The sequence below is a fragment of the Grus americana genome, chromosome 5 (assembly GCF_028858705.1).
Source record: "Grus americana isolate bGruAme1 chromosome 5, bGruAme1.mat, whole genome shotgun sequence".
NCBI lineage: Eukaryota > Metazoa > Chordata > Aves > Gruiformes > Gruidae > Grus > Grus americana.
Genome location: NC_072856.1, coordinates 1,661,810 through 1,686,868, shown reverse-complemented (window position 1 = coordinate 1,686,868; position 25,059 = coordinate 1,661,810). Strand labels below are relative to the sequence as shown.

The 25,059-nt window shown below is 52.9% G+C and overlaps 5 protein-coding genes across 9 annotated transcripts in view; 3 read left to right on the top strand and 2 right to left on the bottom strand.

Annotated features, from left to right (window-relative positions):
• MYRF (myelin regulatory factor) overlaps window positions 1-9,013 on the top strand; it is a 63,057-nt gene extending 54,044 nt beyond the window's left edge. For 4 of the 5 annotated variants that reach the window (XM_054828116.1, XM_054828111.1, XM_054828112.1 and 1 more), the window contains 8 exons: window positions 1,039-1,124; window positions 1,357-1,518; window positions 2,305-2,598; window positions 3,188-3,275; window positions 3,614-3,688; window positions 3,841-3,943; window positions 4,528-4,602; window positions 4,859-9,013. In XM_054828116.1, the coding sequence (XP_054684091.1) occupies window positions 1,039-1,124; window positions 1,357-1,518; window positions 2,305-2,598; window positions 3,188-3,275; window positions 3,614-3,688; window positions 3,841-3,943; window positions 4,528-4,602; window positions 4,859-4,945 (970 nt within the window). In that variant the 3' untranslated portion in view covers window positions 4,946-9,013. The remainder of the gene's footprint in view (window positions 1-1,038; window positions 1,125-1,356; window positions 1,519-2,304; window positions 2,599-3,187; window positions 3,276-3,613; window positions 3,689-3,840; window positions 3,944-4,527; window positions 4,603-4,858) is intronic. The other variant, XM_054828114.1, reaches the window with a different exon arrangement.
• Window positions 9,014-9,861: 848 nt separating this feature from the next.
• Window positions 9,862-10,978, bottom strand: TMEM258 (transmembrane protein 258). The gene is made up of 4 exons (XM_054828243.1): window positions 10,910-10,978; window positions 10,670-10,779; window positions 10,396-10,570; window positions 9,862-10,008 (listed from the first exon to the last, which is right to left on the bottom strand). The coding sequence occupies exons 1-3, from the start codon at window positions 10,910-10,912 to the stop codon at window positions 10,444-10,446; spliced, it is 240 nt and encodes a 79-aa protein (XP_054684218.1). The 5' UTR covers window positions 10,913-10,978; the 3' UTR covers window positions 9,862-10,008; window positions 10,396-10,443.
• Window positions 10,979-11,075: 97 nt separating this feature from the next.
• Window positions 11,076-14,378, top strand: FEN1 (flap structure-specific endonuclease 1). Its single transcript, XM_054828184.1, has 2 exons — window positions 11,076-11,121; window positions 12,270-14,378. Exon 2 carries the CDS (start codon window positions 12,271-12,273, stop codon window positions 13,411-13,413), a length of 1,143 nt encoding a protein of 380 aa, XP_054684159.1. The 5' UTR covers window positions 11,076-11,121; window position 12,270; the 3' UTR covers window positions 13,414-14,378.
• A 4,252-nt stretch (window positions 14,379-18,630) lies between these two features.
• LOC129206702 (olfactory receptor 1052-like) lies at window positions 18,631-19,599 on the top strand. Its single transcript, XM_054826404.1, has one exon. The coding sequence runs from the start codon at window positions 18,631-18,633 to the stop codon at window positions 19,597-19,599; it is 969 nt and encodes a 322-aa protein (XP_054682379.1).
• A 2,045-nt stretch (window positions 19,600-21,644) lies between these two features.
• Window positions 21,645-23,786, bottom strand: LOC129207371 (olfactory receptor 8I2-like). The gene is made up of 2 exons (XM_054828196.1): window positions 22,873-23,786; window positions 21,645-21,660 (listed from the first exon to the last, which is right to left on the bottom strand). The coding sequence occupies exons 1-2, from the start codon at window positions 23,784-23,786 to the stop codon at window positions 21,645-21,647; spliced, it is 930 nt and encodes a 309-aa protein (XP_054684171.1).
• Window positions 23,787-25,059: the final 1,273 nt, after the last annotated feature.

Below are 25,059 nucleotides of genomic sequence, written 5' to 3'. Positions count from 1 at the left end.
GAGGCTGGTGCCCACATTCCCTCCGGGAGACCGGCCTTGCGTCTCCTTTCACCAGGAAAAGAAACACGCGTAATAAGATAAGCCTTGCAGGTGACAAAGTGGGATTTTGATTTCTCTAAAGGAGTGAAAGCTCCGTTTATCTTTGAGAAACCTGGAGCAACACTAAAGGGACAGGCAAGACGAAGGTACAGGACAAGCAAAATGTGGGATAGATAAAACTGAACTGCTGCTATGCCTGGGCAGGCTCTGGACAAGTAAAATCTTGAATTAGGAGCTCGGTAAAAGAGATTCTGCTTGGTGGGCAGCTACGGTGCGTGAAGGCAAGAGCCTTGGTTTATCCCATACCTCCGTAGGCAGCAGCTGGTGCCCACAAGTGGTGTTGCTTTGGGCTTCTGTGCAGACGTGGGAGGAAACCAGCACCCGGCAGCGGTTCCTCCCCTTTCGCATCTGCCTTTCCCTCGGGAGACGCCCGCGGTGTCCTCAGCTCAGACCTTAGTAGCTTCAGTGAAACAACTGAAATGACGTGGGATGAATCTGGGTGGGATCGTGTGTGTTTCTGGAAAAACAAGGTGAGGAACGGTCTGGCTCCGAGAGATAAGGGGCACCTCCCTTAGGGAACGGGGAGTGCTTGGAGCCCATTATGGGACCAGAGCACATAAATCCACCGCAGAGATCACTGTTGGAAATAAATCCACTGAGTACACCCCGTTCCACAGTGAGCACCGAGGGAGCGTTGCTGGTGTCCTCTGAACCAGCTGGGACATCCCTGCCAGACGTGGGACCGCCACGCGATCTGCTGTGGCATTTCCTAGCTCTCCTTGCTGTCTTCATGGCTTGCGTGCCTCTCTCCTGCCTTTCCTTTCCCAGATCACTCCAGCCTTTGCTCCTCCTCACCCTCGCGCTCTCCACGTCTGCTCTTGCTCCGTGTGCCTGGTCCCATCGCCCCGCTCGCTGCTGCAGTCGCTTCTCTCTTCACGTACAAGTGACGCTGTTGTACCCTGCGGGAGAGGTTCTCACCCGGGTTTTCCTGCGTTTCAGGTCAAGCCAGAACTTTGATAAAACGCAGATGGTGCGATCCACAGCTGCGTCGGACGGAGCCAGTGGCGGGACCCCCGCGCACCACGGTAGGTCGCGGCGTGGCAGAGGGCCTGGCAGACGTGTACGATGGTGGGTTGTGGTGCACGGTGATGAACGTGGCCGCTCCTCCGTGCCAGGGGCTTGCTGGCACTGTGCTGTCTTCATGCTGGGAGGTCCTGGGGCTCTCGTTCTGTGGAAGGGGTGCTGGGGGCACTTGGGCTCCTGTTAGATGCCTCTCCCCTTGACTTACTCCCCGTGTTCCCGCTGTTTGCCCTGCAGTCACAGAGGACACGCATGACTTAGTCTCGGGCTTACCTGGTCACAGCGTGCTAGCCTGCTTCAGCCCGCCGTGTTTCTCCGTGTGCTGTTCTGCTGCTCCCACCAATGTCTCCTCTGTCGCCCTCTCTGAGACCAGCCCCACTCATGCCGCTAACCGGACAGGTAAGTACCAGCCCAGGCACCCAGGAGGTGCTGGAACAACGCCGAGGTGTGTCTGTCCCACCATTGCATCGCTTCGGATCCCCAGCCCCCCCCCTCACCTCCTGTCCTTCCTCTGCACGTTATGAAAAGGACGTGCAGCCTGTCCTTCAAAATGTGCCCGGTTTCCTCCGCACCCGCTGTCCGGGTTGAGACCCGCTCCTGGTTCAGACCCCCGCGATCGTGCTGCCAGGGGTCACTGGGGGCTGGAAGGTCTTTGGAGCTGCCTGCTTTGCCAGCACAAATCACGAGAGGCTACGCCGGGCTGGCCAGCGTGCCCGAGCAGCGGTACCTTGCAGTCTGACCTCATTCCTCCGTTTGCTCCGAGCAGGGCTCTGGCAGGCGGGAGGTGCGCTGCCTCTTGGTTGCCCAAGCAGGGCTTCTGCAAGCTCGCTTGCTCCATCGTCGTCGCTGTTGCAGGAGGAACAGCACCTCGGGCAGTCACCGCAGAGCCGTAACGCCCCCGGAGTCGTGCCTTAACCTTGCCTTAAACCCCGAGCACAGGGCTGCGTCCCCGCTTTGTCCCCGCAGCCTGCTCTAGCTTCCCTGTGCTGTGAGGGTCCTGCCAGCCCCTTCAGGCACAGAGGCTGGGAAGCCTCAGCGGCTCACGAGGGGAATTGGGGAGGTGACGCGGGGACAGGACGAAGCCAGAGCTGGTGGCTCTTCTCTCTGCACTGGCCTCGGAGGTCGGGAGTGCTGCCAGCTTCCCTCTGCCTCTCAGCATCACCTTTCTCTCCCTTTTCTTCCCAGACCAAAGTCAGACCTCACTCCTGCCGGTGACAAATATCAAAGCCAAATCCAGGGGCATCACCGGGAAAGCGACCTCCTACACCAAGTGGCCAAAGACGCCTGACAGGTCTCAGAGCTTCGGCAGCCCCAATGCCAGCCCCTCCTCCCCCTTCACCCACATCCAGGGCAAATCCAAGTACATCTCCAACCTCTCGCTCTCCCGCAGCAACTCCCCGCTGGGGCAAGCCCGGCAGCAGCGCAGCGTCAAGCAGCCGGTGAGCGAGCAGCCCCGCACAGAGGATCCCGGCACGGATGGTAGGTGGACCCTAATCTCCTTCCCTCCCTGCAGCAGCACCGTGACCCTGGGTTCTCTCCTGGGGTATCCTCAACCAGCTGGGTCTCGTCTGTCCTGCACAGCTCTCGCTCTGTCCCCATCCTGCAGCTTGTTTGGCCCCCAGCCCTCCCAGTACAGCCAGATTCAACCTCCAGCCCTGCCTGTCCTCCCTCATGCTGCCCCACGCTTTCTGGCCGTATTAGCCAGTTGCTAGTTCCCTTCTGAGGCCGCTGTACCGGCATCTCCGTTCTTACCCCCCATCTCGGCTTGCTCAGCCATTTCTAAGTGAGATCTAGAGGAGGAAATGCACGGATTCAGTCAGGCTGGCAGCACAGAGAGAGGAGTGGCGATGACCGGCCATTGGTACGGTCTGGGGCACCCCTTCTCCCGGCTCTCCGTGCCTGGACATGGTGTCAGCGCAGTCCTGCAGCAATCTGACCCCCTCTCTGATGGCAGGGTGATGAGGAAAGGTGGTCTCAGTGCCAGGCATCCCTTCTAGCCCATCTCGCTCAGGGTACCCCAGCTGCCATCCCTTTGCTGTTCCTAAATAACCTGTTCTCCCACCCACAGGGCCAAGCCCAGCGCTGTATTCCATCCGGATCGTGGAGATCAATATGGCCATCCAGTCCCAGCACTGCGCGGCCGCCGACGCGTGCAGGTGAGCGAGGCAACGCCGGCTGCAGCACTTTGGTGGCGGCAGCGCTGTGGGAGCTCCGGGGGCAGCGGCAGATGGGCAGCTCCCGGAGCTTTGGGCAGTTTTCTGCCATCACCCCAAGGCAGCCCGTGCTGCTCCTTGGGTAGAGGAGCTGAGGCTCCGAGTCCTTCGCTCAGAGTGCAGGAAGATCGCATTTGGTGATGAGCTCATCCTCGGGAACTAGCCTGGGAAGCCCTCCCCCCCAAAGTCTCAGCCCAACAGAGACTTTGGGTCGTGTCCCGGCCATCTCGCAGCCGCCTGAAATGCCGTGCTGAGGTCTAACGCTCGGTCTGTGTCCCTAGGACTGGAAACTTCACCTACCGCATCCCCGTCAACCAGCTCACAGCAGTCAACACCAACCTGACCCTGGAGATGAAGTGAGTGGGCAGGGTTCATCTCCGAGGTGTTTCGGTACCCCTGAAGTCGGCTGGATACTGTGCCATGTGGCCACGGCGTCTCCTGCCTGACCTGGGGAAGAGACGGCGGAGGCTGCTCCTGTCCGGGGTCTTACCGTGTCTTGTCTCCCCAGCTCCTCCTCCGCTGTGTCCATCTCCCTTTGTGGCCTTGTCTCCAGCGACCCTTGCCAGGATGCCGCAAGCACGAACAGCTCCACCGACGCCGCAGACGCACAGGTAGGGAAGGAGGGTGCGGCTCACAAAATCCAGACACCTTAAGCGTCATCCCAGCACAACGCCGAGCTCTACAGAAGGGACTACGGCAGCCTGGAGGGCAACACAGGAGTTCCTGGAGGAAATTCACGCCCAAACGTAGCCATACTCTGCACTGGCTAATGTCAGTGACCCTCAGACATCCCTGCCACCCCAACAGGGAGGGGTCTGTAAACCTGATGCGTGTGATCGCTCCTATGAAATCATCCCACCCGACCCCTCCGCGTGAGCCCCGGGACTGTGGGGAAAGGACCAGGCTGTCGGCTGCCCCGACGCGGCCTCATGAAATCCCTTCGGGGGGGGGGGTTTGCAGGTCTGCGTGCGCGGAGCCTGCATCAGGCTCTTCTCACCCTTGAGTGCCTCCTTGCCCCTCTCAGCCAGCCCAGCTCCGTTGCTGACCCTGGTGAGGCTGACCCGACAGCACAGAGTTGTGTGGTTCCTTGCCGGCGTCCTGGAGAACATCATCCCCTGGGAGAACATCCCCTGGGAGAACATCCCCTGACGCTCAGCCCCGATCTCATCCCAGCTATTCCGTTTTTCCTCCCCAGGAAACAACGCACCGTTGGCCTCTGGTGATGATGTCTTTCCAGGAGTTTACCTACCACTTCAGAGTAGCACAGCCGGTGAGTACCAGCAGCTCCTTCGTCCTTGCTCTTGTCCAGGGGTGAGCAGAAGGAGAGCCGTGGGACCACGGCAGGTTTAGCGGCCACATTGTGCAGAGAGCCTTCCACAGCCCTCCCATCCTGGCTGTTGCCTCCCCCAGTTACTTGGGTAGCGGGGGCATGATTTTTCCCTGCCCCAGCACATATTTCGTGCACAACCCCCCCCTCAGAGCACGCGTCCTGCCCGCTGTAAGCTCTTTTTCTCGCTCTCTCGCAGGGCCGAGCCAACTGCAGCACTGCTCCCGAGCAGATGGGACACCTTTTCACTGACTATTATTTTCAGTTTTACTGGCTCTGTGAGTGAGTCCTGGCAGCACCAGTGCCCTCTGGTTGGAGAGAGGAGGTGGACTGGTGACACTGGGGAGACTCCTGTACACCCTCCTCCACTAGCCCCCAGCCCCACCTTACCCCCGTCTCCGGCGTGGGGCTGGTTTGGTTGTGGCTGGTGACGCAGGCACTGAAGCCCAGCACACGCAGAACATCGGACCTGAGCCGCAGGAACACGACCAGCCCTGCGGTATCTCCTGGGTTCACCTCGCACCGACTCCCACCATCCCACGCCGCCCCAAACGTCTCTCTCCTTCCCTTATGGGGACGTTTGCGTCCTCCGTCGCTTCTCCCTCCCCTCGCAACACTGGATTTTAAAACATTACGCCGGACTGAAGGTGGACGGGTCTGCCACATCCCAGAGCACGGATGGGTGCTCCATCCTGTACTGGCCCAGCGGTCCCGGACGTGCCACATCGGTTCTTCACAACACTGGAATTGCTCAACACTGGAGCCCTTTCCAAGAGCGAAACGCTGGAGTTTGGCCTGGAAAGGAAGGCTGTGCCTGGACGTACTGGAAGTCGTACACTGGAGTCGCTGTTCCTTCTAGTTGGCCCAGGGCCATCCCCCGCAGCCCCACTCCACAGACCCCCCCGGAGACCCCCAGGACCCGCAAACGGACTGTCCTCTGTGGACAACAAGAGAAGGTGCAGCTTCAACGTTAGCCCTGTCTGTCCCCCTCCTCGCCGTACTCTAACTTCCACCGTATCCACGTCTGGCTGGATGAACTCAAGAACCCCACTAAAGCTGCTGCTGAGGCTGTGCCCAGGCCAAACCACGCGTGGGGACACTTGCCATCAACCCATGGGAGAAAAATTACCGTGAGTCACCTGCATTAAGTGTCGTGGGACCCGTATTGGGGGTTTTGGTTTGGTTTTTGGTTTTTTTTTTTTCATTTGGCAGCAGCGTGTGTGGAGCTGCCTGGTCGGCTCTCAAGTCAACGCGGTCACCTCTGCCCAGATGTGCCACAGAAACCACTGGCAAAGCCCGGTGTGCCCTGCAGAGCAAGGCTGGGTCTCCGGGGACGCGTGACGTGGCTTCAGCGCACCCCCTGGCTAACGGATCTCTGCCAGGCGCCGGAGAGGCTGGCGTCTCCCACAAAAGGGGGAACGGCAGCGACTGCGGGCTCTGGCTGTCGCTGTTCACGGACAGCAGTTATGTTGAGTGTATTTTGGGTATCTTACTGTTACAAGTTCTTAACTTGCTAAACTACTGAATTTATTTTTTTTTTTTTTTTAAGCTGTATAAAAATGGGTCTCTTAATTCTGTCCCTGTTGAGCTACGTGTGTCTCATAGGAAACCAAAGGGGGTCACTGCTGAGCTCCACGGGAAAGCTCGGCTGCTACGCCGGTGCTGGGACACGTCTGACCAGCGCACGCGTCCTCCTCCCCGTCCTGCTTCGGCACCTCTTGCTAAAGAAGGAGACGTCCACGTTCCTGGAGGCCGAGCCACCACCAGGTTCTTACGTCCAAGATGCGTTTCTCTAAAGAAACAGCAGCCACCGCTGGGGAAGGGCGGCGAGGGGGAAGCGCCGCTCAGCAGACCTGAAGCGCGCTCTAAAGCTGGCTTCAGAGCCGAGCTCACCTTGCCCCTTGCAGCCCCGGCACCGGGCATAGGCAACTCGAACCAAATCGGCTTTGGGAAGCTGCGTCAGGCTCCGGCTGCTGCGTTTTGTTGCCTTCAGCAGGGACAGATGCAGCAATCCCTTTGCCAGCTGCGAGCCGTGTCGTTACCAGCGCTGGGGAGCGCGCGGCTGGCGCTGCTGCTCCGGAGAAACAAGCTGCAAAGAGGTTTTGGGGTTTTTAATCCAGACAGAGAAGCGGTTCCTGCGCACATCTCGTGGGACCCTACGTGGCCTTCTCCCGCCAGTCTGGGGAGCGGTTTTATCTCCCGTCACCCATCTCAGAACTTCTTTCTGAGCCTGTCCCGACAAAGCAGCCGTAGCCCTGCGATGCCTGGCGACATCGCTAGCAGTCGGCATCTCTGCCACCAAAGGACCCAGCTTTATTATTTGCAGGGTGGTTTCAAGGGGAAGCCTTCACTCCTACCACATGCCTACAGGCAGCAGACGCTGAGCTATACGTTGGTGACGCTCTCCAGTTCCTGGAAATGTGCTGAAGCCTGGGTGGGCAGGAACCGGTGGGTGAGCTGGGGACTGCTGGGCAGCCAAGCAGGAGCGAAGCTGGGGACTACCCGACTTTGGGGAGCTCAGCAGGAAAGCGAGAGGTCCCAAGGCTTGGGAGCGCCTGCGCACAAACAGGTCAGCTCCACGCTCAGCAGGATTCTCTGCTTCTGCCTGCAATTGGGAAGGAAACCTTCCAACATAGCTCTCTGCAGAGGCCGCTCAGCGTTCTACCTTCCACCTGCCCTGAGGTTTTTTTTTTTTTTTTTTTTTTTTTTTGCTTGGCCTTAAACTGGGAAGTTACTTTTTTTTTGGCAGCTTTTATTCTCCACTTGGCAATCAGTGGCCCGGTCTGGCAAGTCCTTATCCAGGTGAGTGATGCCACGTGCTCTTCAACGTCTGCGCAGCCGAGAGGTAGCCTTCTCAGAGCTTCTTTTTTCCCTTGGATTGCCGAGCTGGGCTAAATGCCTGTGCGCTCGTTTAGCGCCTGAAGAGGTAACGGGCGATTTTTTGAGGTCAGAGCTGACAGCGCTGCCTGCATCACCACCGCCAATCCACCCCCTCGCTGCCCATCCCGGCTGAGCTCAGCCGAGACCCACGAGTACATCTCACCCCGCTGCGGGGAAAAAACAGTTCCTGGAGGGGAAGGAATCAATCAATCACTAGAAACGTGCTAGAAAGCGGTGGCCCAAGAGGAGCTGGAGTCTCTCGGGCGTCCCCGCGACACTTAGCCAGGGGATTTACGGGGCCCCTCGCAACCCAAGTGCCTAAGGGCTACGGAAGCATCTCTAGTGCCTTTTTTTCTGCTGACAGCACCGCACGAGGGAACGGTGGTTTCCCACCCGTGTGTAAAAATGCCGCGTGCCTCAAAAAAAAAAAAAAAAACCAAACCCCACAACGGTGGCCAGTTAGCTTAAGGACTGAGATGAGGCAACATCTTAAAAGTGCAAAGGCCAGCCCTACCCACCTACAGCTGTTTCACAGCAGAGCAGCGCCGGGCTGACAGCAATCCCTGGTCTCAAAAGAGGAGAGGGATTCAGAATGCATTTTTTTTTTTTTTTAGCGCCTTATAGCGCAAATAGCGTCTTTTGTTTTAACGTGTATCACAAAGCGTACGCCAGTTCCACCAGCCGCTGCGCAGCAAGGCAGAAACGAGCTCAAAAGGGGGTTGTAATTTTATTAAAGAGTCACGGGATTGCCTCTAAGCCCGCGGAAACGGCTGTTTGCATAGAGTCCCCCGCCCCAAGGTGTCTCTGCCCTAACTGAAGATGTGTTCCCCATCCCCAATCAGTAACAAGAGAGTTAACAATCAGGCCTTTCCCTGCACGGGACGGAGGGAGCTCTGAGCCAACGTCTCCAGCCATACATTTTGGGGGGAAAAAAAAAAATCCTCTCTTTCCGCTGGAAACCAAACGCTTCATCTCTCTAGACATTCTTAGCAGGAAGGAAGACGAGTGTGGAAATGAGGCCACTTGCCAAAGTTTGGCTGTTTCGGAGTTTGTTTCTAAAGCAAATTCACAACCATTCTGTCCTACTGTTAGAGCTTAAAGCCTGTAAATAGAGACTATGCCATCACTGCAAGAATTAAGAAAAAAGAAGAAAAAAAAAAGCAAAAGTAAAGCACTAATTTGTTTGGTTTAAATGTTGCTGTCACAGCTTTAATCACTGTATATTGCCAGCAAGTTTGTAGAGTTGCATTCTTAGCAGGTATTATTGATTATCGGTTTTTATTTGTGGGGAACAAACGTGGTTTCCCTCCTTTCTTTCTGATTTATATTTATATTTTGCTGAATTTGAGTGCTGAGTCTCCAGATTCCCCACTTTTTTTTTTTTGTTTGTTCGTTTGGCTTATTTAGACTTTGTTTTATGCTGGAGGTAAATATGCCCATATAAATAAATATATAAATACTGCTTTGTATCCAAGGACGGCTCCTCGCGCATTCCTCCCTTGCTATGAAATACCAACAGTCTTTCAGTTCAGTAGTTAGAAAACTGCTTCCCACAGGACAGAAGTATTGCTAATCAACAACGGTGGTGTTAATTAACGCGAGTTTCCAGACACATCCAATCAGGGTGAGAACATCCCCAGCCTCTGGCTGCTCCCTGCTCTGCACTGTGCTTTTCCACAGGTATCAAAAAGAGCTCTCGTCGCTCAGGGCCAGATCCGGAGGCATCCAAGAGCATCCGCAGAGGGAAAGCTTCCTTCCCAAGCAAGAAATCAGGGCTTTAAATCTCTAAGCTACCTGTTGAATTTCTTTGAAATCTAATTGCTTTGAAAGCTCTGCTATGAATTCAAAGCTACCTATAAAATTAGTTAAGCATGCTGTAAATGAACTCCTCTTTTAGAGACAAGGCAGTTAATTCACTATTTAACTGAAGGGCACATCCAGCTACAAGATGATTCTGTCCTGTACTTCTCAACCTCTCAACCATCAGCTTCACGAGGGGCCGCGAGCGCTGCCGAGGCACAAAGCTGCTGGCTCAGGATGAGAACTGGCCTTGCAGAAAGAGGGTGAGGGGACGCGATGGTACCGAAGGTCGAGGGATATAAAAGCAGGCTTAGGAAGAAGCAGGAAGCACTTATTTTCTAGAATCTAGCTGCGCTAGGGCACAAAGTGGCACTGAAACGCTTCTGGGCATACACAGCCGTGCATGTGCAAAATGTGAGGCTCGTCCCAAGGTATGCGGATCTTGTGCCGATATCAAACTGTTTTGGAAATGCCAGGTAAAAAAACCCCCAACTATCTAAAAGATAAACCACGAGTCCAAAGGCAGGTGCATCACGGAGCCAGTTTTATTCAGGTTTGGTTTGTTGTGCTGGCAGAAGTCACTTGACAGGAGCACGGTCCACACCTGATACGGGCTTTGTTGTTGAAGTATAAAAGAAATACAAAAAGAGGTTCTGCAGGGCTTCCCACCTAGAACCAAACAAGAGATGGAGGAGGTCAGTGAGACAACATTTCCCAGGGCTGGACTCTGCTGCTCCTAAAGCCACAGAGCAAAGGACAAGCCCCAGCACACACAATTCCCACCGCCTCAAACGGGGATGGACACCACTTCCGCCCACGGTTAAGCGCTGGGCACAGAAGCACCCTCCAGCTTAGTTACCCAAGGGCTCAGTGTAGCTGCGACGCGTAAGCCCAAACGCTGCCGCTGGGATGCCGAGGGCGCAGCCTTTTGCATATCCTAACTTTGTCCCTGAAGAAAGGCGGCTTTTGGAAAGCTCAGCCGTCACAGGGCCACATTTCCAAGACGCACCCCCCCATCCCAAAACATGCAGAGCGGTAAGGCCTCAGGGAGCTTACGGCCGTTGGGATGCACAGGGCGGTACCGGAGCTCCTCCGCCCGGGGCCTCAGACGTAGATACCGACCCACAGCAGCAGGAAGAGGACGCCGAAGCCCATGAAGAGTGAGGCCACCAGCGAGATCAACAGCTCCTTGTAGATGTCCCGCGTGTACTTGGTAGAAGTCACCTCGTAGCTGCAGCCCGGGGGTTAAGGGGATAACGGAGGCAGAGCGAGGTGAGGGGACCCCCCCCCCCGCCCGCTCCCCTACCCCCGCCTCCAGCCCCGGGGATACACGAAGAACCAGGCGGTGAAGAACATGCCGATGGCCAGCAGCACCACGGTGAGGTGCGGGAAGACGGCCGGGTTCACCGGGCTGGTGTATCTGCTCATCGCCTCCAGCTCCTGCGGGGACACGGCCAAGGTGAGCGGCACCGCTGGGAAACGGGACGGGGCTGGGCCGGGACCGGCTCCCGGCCCGAGTCCCGGATGCCAGTCGCGGCTCCCGGCCCCTGACCGCGGCCCCGGCCCTCACCATGTTGCCCAGGTCCCGGTTCCCGCTCCACTCCGACACGTCGCCTCCGCTCCCGCCGCTGCCCGCCCCTACCGGAAACGGAAGGGAGAGCTAGAGCGGGGCATGCCGGGATGGGTGGGCGGGGCGAGCGGGAGCCGCTCGCTATTGGCTGCGCCTGCTCCCGGCGGGCATTGCGGCGGAGCGCGGGAGCGGTGGCGGGATCCAGCTGCGGGGTAATGGCGGCTGGAGAGGCTGAGGGGGGCCCGGGGGGGATAATGGCGGCTGGAGAGGCTGAGGGGGGCCCGGGGGGGATAATGGCGGCTGGAGAGGCTGAGGGGGGTCCGGGAGGGGATAATGGCGGCTGGAGAGGCTGAGGGGGGCCCGGGGGGGATAATGGCGGCTGGAGAGGCTGAGGGGGGTCCGGGGGGGATAATGGCGGCTGGAGAGGCTGAGGGGGGCCCGGGAGGGGATAATGGCGGCTGGAGAGGCTGAGGGGGGTCCGGGAGGGGATAATGGCGGCTGGAGAGGCTGAGGGGGGCCCGGGGGGGGGGGGGATAATGGCGGCTGGAGAGGCTGAGGGGGGCCCGGGGGGGGGGGGATAATGGCGGCTGGAGAGGCTGAGGGGGGCCCGGGGGGGGTTAACGGCGGCTGGAGAGGCTGAGGGGGGCCCGGGGGGGGTTAACGGCGGCTGGAGAGGCTGAGGAGGGCCTGGGGAGGGGAATAATGGCGGCTGGGGAAGGTATCGGTGGCTGAGGCGGGCCTAGGGGGGAATAGTGGTGGCTGGGGGAGGCTGAGGCGAGAAGGGGGTGCATAATGGCGGCTGGGGCGGGTATCTGCGGGCCGGGAGAGGCCGCAGCGGAAAGGGAGGGTAACGGGGAGGCTGCGATGAGGAGAGGAGGATAATGGTGGGCCCGGAGGGAGGTCGGGAGAGACTGAGGTAGGAATAGAGGATTAATGGAAGAGGGGCAAGTAATGGCGTGCTTAAAGCAGGAAGAGGGGTTACTGGCAGGCCTGGGGAGGCTGTGGCCCGGAGAAGTAACGGTGGAGCTGGGAAACAGGGAGGTGGGAATGGGGGTGGGTAAGGCATGACAGGGAGAGGGGCTGAGGTAAGAAGAGGGGTAACAGTGGGCCTAGGCAGGGGGGATAATGGTACGCTGGGGAGGCTGAGGTGGGGGCGCAGTGGTGGGTAGGGGGATAATGGTGGGCTGAGGCCGCAGTCCATGGGGTACTGGTTTGCAGGGGAAGCAGCCACCTCCCTTTGGTCCCCCTGCTTGAGTGGTAGACCACCCCCACAGCCCAGCTGTTAACCCCTGGCTCCCCCCAGGACCGTGTGTATGTTTGTGCAGAGGCTGATCCCAGCATCTCCTTTTCTGTCCCTCAGGATGGGAATCCACGGCCTGGCCAAGCTTATTGCCGACGTGGCTCCCGGTGCCATCCGGGAGAATGACATCAAATCTTACTTCGGACGGAAGGTCGCTATAGATGCATCCATGAGCATCTACCAGTTCCTGATCGCCGTGCGGCAGGGAGCTGAAGTCCTTCAGAATGAGGAGGGCGAGACCACAAGCCACCTGATGGGCATGTTCTACCGGACCATCCGCATGGTGGAGAACGGCATCAAGCCGGTTTACGTCTTTGACGGCAAGCCCCCGCAGCTGAAATCGGGGGAGCTGGCAAAGCGGACTGAGCGGCGGGCTGAGGCCGAGAAACACCTGCAGGAGGCTCAGGAGGCTGGAGAGGAGAACAACATTGAGAAGTACAGCAAGAGGTTGGTCAAGGTGACCCAGCAGCACACTGATGAGTGCAAGAAGTTACTAACGCTGATGGGCATCCCCTACGTGGAGGCGCCGGGGGAGGCCGAAGCCAGCTGCGCTACCTTGGTGAAGGCTGGGAAGGTCTACGCAGCCGCCACGGAAGATATGGATTGCCTGACCTTCGGCAGTCCCGTACTGATGCGGCATCTTACTGCCAGCGAGACGAAGAAGCTGCCCATCCAGGAGTTCCACCTGAATCGCATTCTGCAGGATCTAGACCTGACCTGGGAACAGTTTGTGGATCTGTGTATCCTCCTGGGCTGCGACTACTGCGAGAGCATCCGCGGCATTGGGCCCAAGCGTGCCATCGAGCTCATCAAGGAGCACAAAACCATCGAGAAGATCGTTCAGCAGATAGACACCAAGAAGTACCCTCTGCCTGAGAACTGGTTGCACAAAGAGGCCCAGAAGCTCTTTCTAGAGCCTGATGTGGTCAACCCTGACGCTGTTGAGCTCAAGTGGACCGAGCCGAATGAAGAACAGCTCGTCCAATTCATGTGCGGAGAGAAACAGTTCAACGAAGAGCGGATCCGCAACGGGGTGAAAAGGCTGAGCAAAAGCCGTCAGGGCAGCACGCAGGGCCGGCTGGACGACTTCTTCAAGGTGACGGGCTCCATCACGTCAGCCAAGCGCAAAGAGCCGGAGACCAAGGGGTCAGTGAAGAAGAAAGCCAAGACCAACAATGCCACAAAGACCAAAAAAGGAAAATAGCCAGGCTGGCTGGCCACAAACCCCTGGGATTGGTTTTTTTTTTAATGCTCAACCAGGAATTTTAGGCTAATAACAAACGGTCGTCTTTCTGTCCTGCGTGTTAGTGCTAGGAAGGATGCTGCTAAAGTGCTTCCCAACAAAGGCTAGGTTAGTGAATCAGATAAACGTCTTCCTGCGCAGCAGTAGTAACGTGTGAGGAGAGCAGAGAGCTGGAAGCAGCGAGGGGGAGCTGGGGCCTGAGGACCCGGGGAGCTGCATTCAGCAGTTTAGCGGCAGAGTTCATTCGTTCAAGACATTTGCAGAGGAGGCCACAGGGATTGGAGGTGATACCCAGGCTGTGGAGATAAAGGGAGGTGCTGATCACAAACACTTTTTATTTTAAGAAATAAAAAGTTGAACAGCTAGACAGTGAACTGGGTACAAATGACAAAAAGATTTCTGTCTGACAATCCATCCAAAAAGAGGTAGGTGCAAGCAGCAGAGGCTGAAGGAGAAACCAGGAGGATGTGAATGGAAGGCAAGCTGGAATTGGGAAGGGGACTTGAAATAACGAGGGAAACTTCTCCCTGTAATGAGGATTGGGTATAGGTTCTTCCTTCCCTTACTGCAGTCGCTTTTCTTTGGTTGTAATCCCAATTCCAGCAAAGCTCTGCCCCGCTCTTAGTCCATAAACCGAGGATGAGCTGAGACTGCAGCTCTCCAAGCCTGAGTTTTGCTCCTAGGTTCTGTTTTATGTTTAAAAAAGGAAAAAAAAAAAAGTCAATAAACCTAGAATGGAAGCCTGTTCACTCCCTGATTTCACGAGGTATCCTTCCACGTTGTACACACAGAGACAGGTCCCAGGCTAAGAAGAAAAATGGTAGTGCCTCAGTTTTTTTCCCTTATTTTATTTTATTCTGTATTTTGCATAGTCTTGTCAAAGCAATGTGCTGAGTTTTGTTTTCGGAATAAAATTTCTACGCAAATACGATGTTTCTCATGCTCTGGAGGAGTGGTTTGAACCTTGTTGCTGAAGGCTACGCAGGTGAGGAAAAATCCCACTTCTAGAGGGAAACCTATTTGTAGGAACAGCCAACGAATCAAGCAGGGGCTTGAATACAGAAAATATGAGTTTTAATCCTGGTGTTGACAGTGGCTTTTTGGATGCTTTGTAGGCATCAAAGATCTTCAAAGATCTGTGGGTCAGCTTTCTCCCAGGTTCTAAAATAAGAAGTTGGGCTTGTTTCACAGGGGAATTCTATTCATGTTGCTAAATTAATCCTGATTTTTAAGGCACCTCAGGAATTTTCTTAACTGTAGTGTGAAGAACGGCAGCAGCACATGGAGCTTCTCACCTCGGGATGTCCTGCCTGGCCACAACTTGCCGTGCGTGTGGGAAGGGGCACCCGGAGCAGAGCACCCAAAACTTGCAAGTCTGCTGCTCTGATCTGGTTGTTCTCACAGGGTCTGGGCTTAACCTTAATCCCAAGCCTTGAACTGGAGATACTTTGGCACGACAAAGCCTGGATGCTTCGAACAAGGGCAGCTGTGGCCACTGTGCTTTGAGGTGGACATCTGTGTTTAGTGTAAGCAGCTTCTAAATGTATTTTATGATACACAGTAGACTATCTGCGTTTCAAATGATGACGATGCTAAACACATTTGAAAAGATAAGTATGTGCAGAAAGCTGTTGGTGAAAATGGATTGAAATACATTTTTCCTCTGATGTTGCTAAGATCCCTGTTACCTGGTGTTCACCTGGGAGTCAGAGGGGTTCAGACATTTTATCTACTCAATTTCATTACTTAATTATGCTATTATTTCATTTCAAAATGAAGTAAAGACAAAAAACTGGGATTGTGTTTTCTTGATGTGTATTCTCTTCAGTGTTTCAGTCCATAATTTGTCCTAACAGGAGCTTCTTAATTAAATATTCCTATTTTATCTGTGAACCCCTTCATTGTGAAAGGTGCAATGAAATGTTTTTGTGATGAGGGAATGAAAGGTCATTTTTTTTTTATATATATATATATATATATTTGGAAGAGTCAAGCAAATGCTTATAGCAAGGGAGTAACTAAGCAGCAGGAAAAAGAGACTGCAAACTTACTGCCTTCACCCCACCCCTGGTCTCCACAGCTGGTTGCAGAGTCCTCCAGCCTGCGCGCCTCTTGCTGAGCCGAACAGCGGTTAGTTTATCACGTCATTACAATGCCGAGAATAGCTCAGGGAATGAGACGAATGGTGAAACGTTTCTAGGGAAGTTTAACTGCCTTTTCACCTACCTTTCGGTTATTTAAAGGAACAATGTTAGGTTGCTGCCTACCATTTTGTCAAGGGATGCACACCAAAAGCAACCTTTAAATGAATATAATTGCCCTAACGAACCTCAGGTACAACCCGTTCCAAACCCTGGCCTCCCATTAAACATGACTTGCACACTCGTGGGGCTTCTTTCCCGCCTGTGCCTCAGCACAGATGAAAGTTTCTCCCTTTCCGCATCAGCGCTGAGCAGAGGAAGGTTAATGAGCTTCACGTGGTGGGGGCCGGGGCCCCAAGCCCAAACTTCTCCCAGACTCTTCTGAGAGTTTGTAATGATCCCCTCCGTGGCTGGCCTGAAGCTCTTTGCTTTCCCTCAGGGATCTTTAATCGATGAGGGTCAAAGCAGTAAATAAACGCAGAAGCTGTCCCCCTGCACGCGCCCTTTGGGACAGCATCGTCACCCACGCTGGTCAAAAGGCAGGTGCCACGCGCCGGTGGTTCTTGCTGCGCGTTACCTGGTCTCACTTCCAGTGTCCTATCCGCAAAGTGCCACCTCCCTCCTCTTGGGGCATCGGGGTAATCTGAAAACTGGAGGAAAACAACGTTTCTTCTTTCTGCCTTAGGACGATGCGTGCGTGTTGTCTGCGGATCACAGAAAGACGCAGCCGGATGCTGGCTAAGAACGACACAGGAAAGCGGGATTGTAGGCTCAGGCTTCAAACGTAGAGTAAGATTAAACCCCACAAGTTTACCGATTCAGGGAAAAGCTCCTTACCAGAATATACTTTAACTGTGTATTTTCCCTATGTCTGAATTTCCCGGCATTATCTTCAGGCTTTCCAAGTATGTGTCACCATCTTATTGTGATAAAACCTCCAAGAAAACATTTGAAAAGCTGCCCTTCTGCCCTGGACGTAGGTAAACTGAACAGGGAAGGCAGCTGGGAGACGAGAGCAGCACTGCGCTCTGCAGCGGCGCAGAAAGACCCGTAGCCTGGGAGTGTTAGGCAGGGCTCAGCCCGGGAGGAAACCTTCCTTGCTTTTTCCTCCAGGAAGAATAAAAACGCGCTGCAGAGCCTACAGCAACCTTCTGGCCACGCTGCAATATTAGTCTTCATTTGCAGACGGCGAGAGCTTGGTCCCAGCGGTAGGGTTGGGTGGATTCGTTACAGATTTTTGTATATGAGGATGTTTGGGTTCTCAAAATAATATTCACTGAGTGGAAGGGAAAAAGCAGCTGCAGCCAAAACCTGGAAATATCCTCCCAGCTATTCTGGTACATTGGAACCTCATAAATATTTGTAAAGTGAAAACTGTCTGTTACAGAAATAAAAGTAAGAATCTGGTTTTGTAGCAGGCAAGTGGAGCGCGGCGATGCCTCTCAAACGTGAGCGAACCGCCCTGATGGGAAGCGCTAAAACCGAGACCGAAGATTAAGTACCACGTTCCCTGCTCACCTGGGGCCTGAGCAGAACTGCCAGGCGTCACCCGCGCATCCTTCCCCGCTCCAGGACGGCGTGCTGCAAGAGGAACACCAGCCCGCTCTGGTTCGGTACGTCCAAAAAAAGGTCTTTAAAAAAAAAAAACAAACCAGGAGGCGGCTGAGCATTTGGTCCTGATATTGCAGAGAAACAGTTTATGCTCTCCCCCTGCTGCTGAAGGGGGGGGAATTGCAGGGATGATCCATGTGGAAGAGGTTTTAGTAATGTGGTGGCACACAGGTTTGCTTCGTGTAGCTCAGATTAAAGTCCTCTTTCCCTGCTGTTTATCTCAGGTCCCACTCCATCACCTGCCTGCCTTGTAGTTCATTCTTATTTTCACTACCAGGTCTTTTTTTTTTTTTTTTAAACCTTACATTTTTCTGTTCTAAACAAATATTTCCACCGCTTTTTATTGGTGTTATATTTAATTAATACCAGTAGCACCATTTATGCCAGAAGCAGGTAATTAAGGCGTATGAAGGATTCCTAACATCTGCTAAAAAGGGTGAGTAACTGGGACTGAAGGGGCTTGATTAGGAAAAAATACTGCGTGCAAGGTGTTGTGTGGTTTGAAAATGAAGGCACCAGTTTTCTTTCTGCTATATGGAGCCTTCTGATAAGCGATTATTATTTTTTTTCCTCCTAAATTTCCATGAATACAGCTAACAGCTTTTTGTTCCATCTATAACCCACTACGTCCAACTCATTTCTTAGTCTCACAATTGCAAAGAGCAGCCTGAAAATGCCTTCCTTCCCTACCTTGAGTAGAGAAAAAATTAAAACAACCCCTTATATCTGCTCCAGCTCAATCAAATGTAATAAATCCCTGTTTTGCCATGATTTGCTGTGCTGGGGGGGAGATATTTCCTTCTGTGCAGGAACCTGACCAGGAGTATGGACAGAAATGTGGCAGCTCAGCCTGTTCTTGTTATCCGGCACGGGATTTTCTGTCCCAGGCTGCCGAGGGACCCTCCCAAGTCTCTGGCAGGTCACTTGCCGAGTTGGTTTGGCGGCTGGGGATCCAGCAAAGCTGATCCGAGGGGGCACCGGCGCATTCGGGGCTCCCAGGGTCGTCCTCACTCAGGCGTATTCAGGCTTCTCATGGGGAAAGTTAAATCCCTTCCCCTTTTCTGCCTCCTGTTCTAAAGAAATGAGAGGAAGTTTGCAAATTCTTTGCCCCTTCTCCAGTTTTAAATAATTCAGTATTTTTTGTGGGTTTTTTTTTCTTCAAAAAAACCCCTAATTTTTTTAATCCAGCCTCGTGATTAAAGAGAATAAGGACAAAATACCATTTCTGAAAGGTTTGGAATGAGTTGCTCTGCCTGGGAGGATTTGCCGAGCACCTAAGCGCAGTTAGATGGTATCTCCAGTACCAAAGCTTTGCACTTTTAATGAAGGGTCTAAGAAAGCGCTTGCTGATAGCGGCGCCACGTGCTGCCGTTGCTCTTTCTCGCTTCGCTCCGTTTCTCCTCCTTCCAGCAGGCACACTGGTGACATGGCTCAAGGCAATCGCACCGTGGTGACCCACTTCATCCTCCTAGGACTGACGAGCGAGCCTAAGCTGCAGGCTCTTCTCTTCGTAATCTTCTTAATGATTTATCTCGTCACCCTGATGGGCAATCTCGGGCTGCTGACATTGATCAAGACAAGCCCCCGGCTGCACACTCCCATGTACTTCTTCCTCTGCAATCTGTCTGTTGTTGATCTTTGCTACTCCTCCGTCTTTTCTCCAAAGCTGCTTATTGGCTTCTTGGTGGAAAAGAAAACCATTTCTTACGCCGCCTGCTTTGCCCAGCATTTCTTCTTCCTTATGTTTGTGACCACAGAGGTGTTCTTGCTGGCTGTGATGGCATACGACCGCTACGTAGCCATTTGCAAGCCGCTGCTCTACGCTGTCTCCATGCCCAAGAGCGTCTGCGTTCAGCTGGTGGCCGGGTCGTACGTTGGGGGGATTCTGAACTCACTCATCCAAACGTGTTGCTTGCTGCCGTTGCCTTTTTGCGGACCCAGTGTCATCAACCATTACTTCTGCGACACTAACCCTCTGCTGAAGCTCACCTGCTCTGACGACCACCTCAATGAGCTTTTGCTTGTCACCTTCAACGGCACCATTTCCATGTCCGTGCTCTTCATCATCATCATCTCCTACGCGTACATCCTCTTCTCCATCCTGAGGATTAGGTCCACCGAAGGAAGGCACAAAGCCTTCTCCACCTGTGCCTCCCACCTCCTGACCGTTACCTTGTTCTACGTCCCCGCGGGGCTGAGCCACATGCAACCAGGCTCCAAGTACTCACTGGAGATGGAGAAAGTCACCGCCGTGTTTTACACTCTCATCGTCCCTATGCTCAACCCTCTGATCTACAGCTTGAGGAACAAGGAGGTCAAGGACGCGCTTAGAAAAACCACGGCAAATAACATTTGTGCGAGTTGCCTGCTGACCAAACTGACCCCAGTCGGTTGATAAAACTCCTGCTGCTTCTCGTTTTGAACAGTCTTAGGTCAGCCGTCGGGAGGGCTAAGGAACCATGTGTATTTACAGGAGCAGGTACAGCAAGTTTTAAGCATGCTTTAAAATCTGCAGGCACTCAACATTACCCAACGTCCTGTCATTACGGGCCTCTGATAAACTTTTCCTTGTCATCTTTTGTGGGAAATTATCCAATATCGTAGGAGGTGGTAAAAATAAGCTCGTAAGGGATTTCTCTCTTAAGCTTAGCTTCTTCAGAAGTTGCACTGATTCAAGCAGCGATTCCTCCAGAGGCAAGTTCAAGGAGGACTGGAGGTTTTTGGGGAAGTATATAAAAACCCACCACCTCACTTCAGGCCAACTACAAGGAGGGGAAAAAAAAAAAAAATACAAATCTCATTTGCTTCCAGGGGAATGTGCCATGGCAAGGAAGGGAGGGGAGATGGAGAGCCCTGAGCTGGCAGAGTATGAGAGCTGTGATCTGACATCAGGAAGATGCTAAATCATGGAGGGACCAGAACGTCCCAGCCTGGAGGCAGCATAGCTGCGTCTGTGCTGAAAAACCTCCGCTGCTTTGCCTCCTGACCCGGAGGGGACCCCCACCCGAGCAGCCGGGGTGTCCTGCTGAACTCCCAGGCACTCTCAGCCCTGGGGTTTGCCCGTCCAGCTCTGGTTTGTCTCTGCCTGTACCCGGCAGCGTAGCAGCGCTCCCAGCCACCCGCCTGGATCTCATCCTACACCTCGCTTCCTACAGCCGCGAGGCGCCTAGCTCAGCCAAACAAGCCTGTTCTGTGGGAGAGACCTGCATCTCACATCTGTTTCAGGAGGAGAAGCAGCAGCTGGGAGTGGTATTCCCCCCTGTTGGCAAGGAGTTCTTGTTGTGGCACGGTTGTAAATGATATTTGCTCCCCAAGACAGCCGTGTAGCTGAGAAGGTACCACCGAGGGATGCTGCAGAATCTCATGGTCTCCAAAGCAGAGACAACTGACTGCAACCTGTTAGAGACCTTGAGCAGTAAGGGCTGGGAGGCTGGGTCCCCGTAGAGAGAACTGTCATTTAATGTTAATTTGCACATGACTGCATCCAAGTTAGTCCAGACATTGGTTTTTTTCATAGCTAAAGATAAATACTCGTAGCACAATTTCTTTTAGATGACCATAGAAATCGTGACCTAAGCACACCCGCTGTGTTATTATACCAATAATCCAAACTTTTTTTTTTGTTCAGATGTAAGAGTCAAATTGTGGATACCCAATGTAGAGTAAAATAAAACCCCCCTGGAGCACAAAGCCGAGCAGAGTTCATTTTTCTTAAGAGGCAGACACAGAAAAAGGTGAGGGGGAGATCTTTATAACACCTACCTTCCATAAGAGCCTGCTTTATCCACAGCTTGGACACTAGAGGGTCTTGTCTCACGTCATTTGTGCTATTTGCACAACGCAACACGGCTCAGGGAGCAGCGAGGACCAGTTACTCCTAAGGGAAGGCAGACTGGGAGCTGAAGGAGGCCGTGACGTGGGGCATGGTCCCACAGCGCCCGAGCTCAGCAGCAGCTTCCATCGATAGCCCAGGGGAAACCGAGGGCCAAATTCAAGCCAGGGAAACTGAAGAATGGACCAGGACCAGACCAAGCACAACTCTGAAAGTGGTTAAAGACCCAGGGCTGAGCTTAAATAGTGCCCTGAGCCCTGGGCAGAGGGTGTGGGTGGAGGTCCCAGGTGATGCTGGCCATGGCAATTACCACGGTAATGTCACAGGGAGAAGAGATCTGGGTTTTTCCCCACCCAGTGCCCTAAACACAGCTGCAGCACCGCATCCAGCCTTCCCTGATGTATCCCTGTGCGCAGGGGATGGAAGGACGCAGCAGAAAGGAGCGATGGTTTCCTTTGCTGTGTGTTAACGATTCTTGTCCCTCCTCCTGAGTTATATAGAACAAGGCACTTCAGATGTCATGTTTCTCAGGGAAATTGTCCAAACGCCTCTACTTTTCATGAAAACTCCATCAGAAACTTTGATTAAAAGCTTTATAGCATTTCACTTCACGCCAGCTTAAAGCTGGTTTTAACCGGTTGCCATTGCAGTCATTCATTATTCATTAGAGATCTTTTAGGAAAACCACGGTTTACAAAGCTGCTTATTTTAAAATATAAAATTTATTCACTTTGTTGTTATGTAAGCTACATGTTCTTCCAGAAATTGTATAGTTCATTAAACATAAAAGGTGTGTCTCGATTAAATGTTAAAAATTCTTTGTCTACTGTTTTCAGTTGGACAGTAGAGCATCTTCCACCTCAGCCGTGCGATGACCTGGAGTCATAACTCAGTCCAATTGCCACACAAAGCATGGACCTATTACTGATCATCCAACAAGGAAAAGATCAGTAGGTGTAAAGACAACGCGTCCCAGAAAGATTTTGGTTGGGACACACTTCTGGCAACGTGCTAACGGATGTGTGCCCACGACAAGGCGTTAGCTCCGGGTCCCCGGAGCCAACGCCGCGGCTTTGTCCTTGCTGATGGTTCTTCTACAAATTGGCCAGAAACTGCATCTGAGGTCACAGCTGGACCTTCACCTGGATGGTGACATTCCACCCTGCTATCGCCGGGTCACTTTTACATTGGGTAAACGTACCCATCGTGGCAGGATCGCCTCCAGCAGTATCCTGCAAACCTCCTTAGCCCCTTCTTCTGCAGACAACTGCTATTGGCCGCTTGCAGCCTTTACGAAAGGCACCTCGCTGATGCCTGTCTCAGCAAAACCTTTGTAAGAGCAGATTTAATAACGCTCCTAGAAAAATTCAGAGGGTCTGGGCCACTTTGCAGCTCTCCGTATATCAGACTTTAACAGATCCTCAGTTCTTCAAGCTCATTTGGGAAAAAAGATTATCAGGAAGGCCATGGAAATATTAGCAATTGTTTGCCTGCGATTTGAGCATCCTTTTTGTGGGCAATGTTTTCATTTCACACAAATTAGGCACGAATCATCGTGGCACTGTTTCAGTTTTGCTAGGGAAGCATGGACAATTATTTTGATTAATTATTGAAGGCTTAACGCCACAATTAAAACAAACTGAAGTCGTTTGAAGCGAATGATTCGTTATGCTCGTTCTCCGTACCCTGTACGTGCTGTGCGATCTCCTTATCTGTAAGCAGACCAATAATGACCAATAATGCACATATTCCTCCGTTACCTCCCACGTACCGAAGAGCTGCAAATGCGCTTTTTTTCAAAGCCTGGCTAGATGCGGCACCAGCTTTCTCACCCACAGCCTCCTCAGGGCCCCCTTCACCTCCTTGTTCCTCAGGCTGTAGATGAGGGGGTTGAGGGCGGGGGTCAGGACGGTGTAGCACGCTGAAACCAGCTTTGCCTGATCCTGCGAGCACGCCTTGCCAACCTGGATGTAGGCGAGCGTCCCCGGCGTGTAGAAGATGGTGATGGCAGCCAGGTGGGACGTGCAGGTAGAGTAAGCTTTAAGCCTCCTCCCGGCCAAAGGGATCTGCAGGATGGTGTGGAGGATGTAGGTGTAGGAAACCAAGATCATCAGGACAGAGCCCACGGTGTTAAGCCCAGCGTGGGAAACCTGCAAGATCTCGTTTGCACGGGTGTCGGAGCAGGAGAGCTGCAGGAGGGTGGGCAGCTCGCAGAAGAAGTGGTTGATGCTCCTGGCTCGGCAGAAGGACAACCTCCCCGCCAGGACGGTGTGCACCAGGGAGGTGAGGAAGCCCGTGGTGTACACCAGCACCATCACGCCGTAGCAATGCGCCCTGGACATGATGGTGGCGTAAAACAGCGGCTTGCACACAGCCGTGTATCGGTCATAAGCCATCACCCCCAGGAGGAAGCACTCACAGATGATCAGAGCAAGGAGAAAATATATTTGGGCAAAGCAACCCAAAAAAGAGATGTGGCTTCTCCCCAGCAGGAAGGTCTCCAGTGCTTTTGGGACGATAGCAGAGGAAAGGCAAAAATCTATGAAAGATAAGTGGTTCAGGAAGAAATACATGGGGGTGTGCAGCTGGGGGTCGGCGTTGATTAGCAGGATCATCATCAGGTTCCCCAGCACCATTAAAATGTACAGGGATAAGAAAATTATGAATATGGTGGTTTGTAGCTCTGGGGCATCAGAGAAACCCGAGAGGATGAAGCCGGACAAAACAGTGAGGTTTTCTCCATCCATCATCTTTCTATAAGATGAATTTGCACAGAAATAAAATGAATCACTGAAATAAATCCCTAAGAGAGAAATACTGTGGAAACATCGGAGTTTAATCCATAAAGTAAATGCAATGGAAAATGCTGTATTTTTCAGAAAAAAATGCAAGGCAACGCTATTTCTGCCTTTAGCCCAAGCTTCAAAAGCAAAGAGGCGAAGGGGCTAATTACACACTCAGATATTAAAGGAGAATAATTTTGCCATTATTTATATGCATTGTACTAATGATATGCTAAGAAATATCAAAATGTTTATTCAAGTGTAAAAACTCAAATAAACACATTCCAAAATGTGGAAAACAGAAAAGATTCGGATTCTCACCATTGATTTCTGGAAATTTTAAGGATTTGTTTTGTTTTGTTTTGTTTTCAGACTGGGTCAGCGCTCTTCTGTGGCCTCATTAGTTCTGTTGCAGCCTTTTCATCACGAAACAAAGCTGTGCCCTTGATTTTTATTATTTTTTTAAAAAAATTTCTAAATTTACCTGCTTTAGAAGAAAAACGCCTGCATGTGTTGGGCCAGGGGTGGAGTGGAGTGATTGCAGTGAGCTGTCTATCACCAACTCGAATATCCACCTAATGGTTTTAAAATATATCATATACAAACCACGATTTTTAAAGCTTCAGCTTGGATATTCCCATCTCCCACACCCAGCCCCCCTGCAGATGAAGTCTCTGAAGGAAGATCTAGCTACAGATGTCTACCTCCCAGCTAAAATATCCCTTGATCAGCTGTAGCTGGGGGTCAGGTGCGTAGTTTTTTGGGGGTTTTTTTTTGTTGTTGTTGTTGTTTTTTCAAGCGAATCTCCTAGCCCCTGCTAGGGCACTTGGGTTCACGCCGTGGATGCTCTTGGAGAGCACGGATGGGCTTCCTTTAGCTGCAGCTGCACCAATACATCCCGGCCACGAAACAACATCCACTGCCCCAGAAGAAGCTGAATTAATAAAAATACAGAAGGCTGAAGTGAGTGCAGCGGGGAATTAAGTCCCAGCGCCACTCGTTTTACTCTACCGACCTCAGATCTTCTTGGTCAACGTTGCTTGGTAATGGAGATGTACTTGTAGCTCCATCCGGATGACGGGTACCCTTGAAGCATACATTTCTCTCTGGTGACAATAATTTTGTCACTGGGATTAAAGGGGTTGTGCCCTAGAGGTGCACGTTTCCATCCCACAGAGGAAACCTGTGGTCACCAGCTCACGTGTGAACTTCCAGCCCTGGAGAGGACAATCGTATCTTA

Bases quoted from the DNA above. Each gene is read 5' to 3' on its own strand.
- LOC129206702 (XM_054826404.1), top strand. From the start codon at position 18,631: ATGGCTCAAGGCAATCGCACCGTGGTGACCCACTTCATCCTCCTAGGA.
- LOC129207371 (XM_054828196.1), bottom strand. From the start codon at position 23,786: ATGATGGATGGAGAAAACCTCACTGTTTTGTCCGGCTTCATCCTCTCG.
- TMEM258 (XM_054828243.1), bottom strand. The intron at 10,571-10,669 runs GTATCCCCGGGG...CCCGGGCTGCAG, and splicing joins TTCACCGCCTGGTTCTTCGT to CTACGAGGTGACTTCTACCA.
- FEN1 (XM_054828184.1), top strand. From the start codon at position 12,271: ATGGGAATCCACGGCCTGGCCAAGCTTATTGCCGACGTGGCTCCCGGT.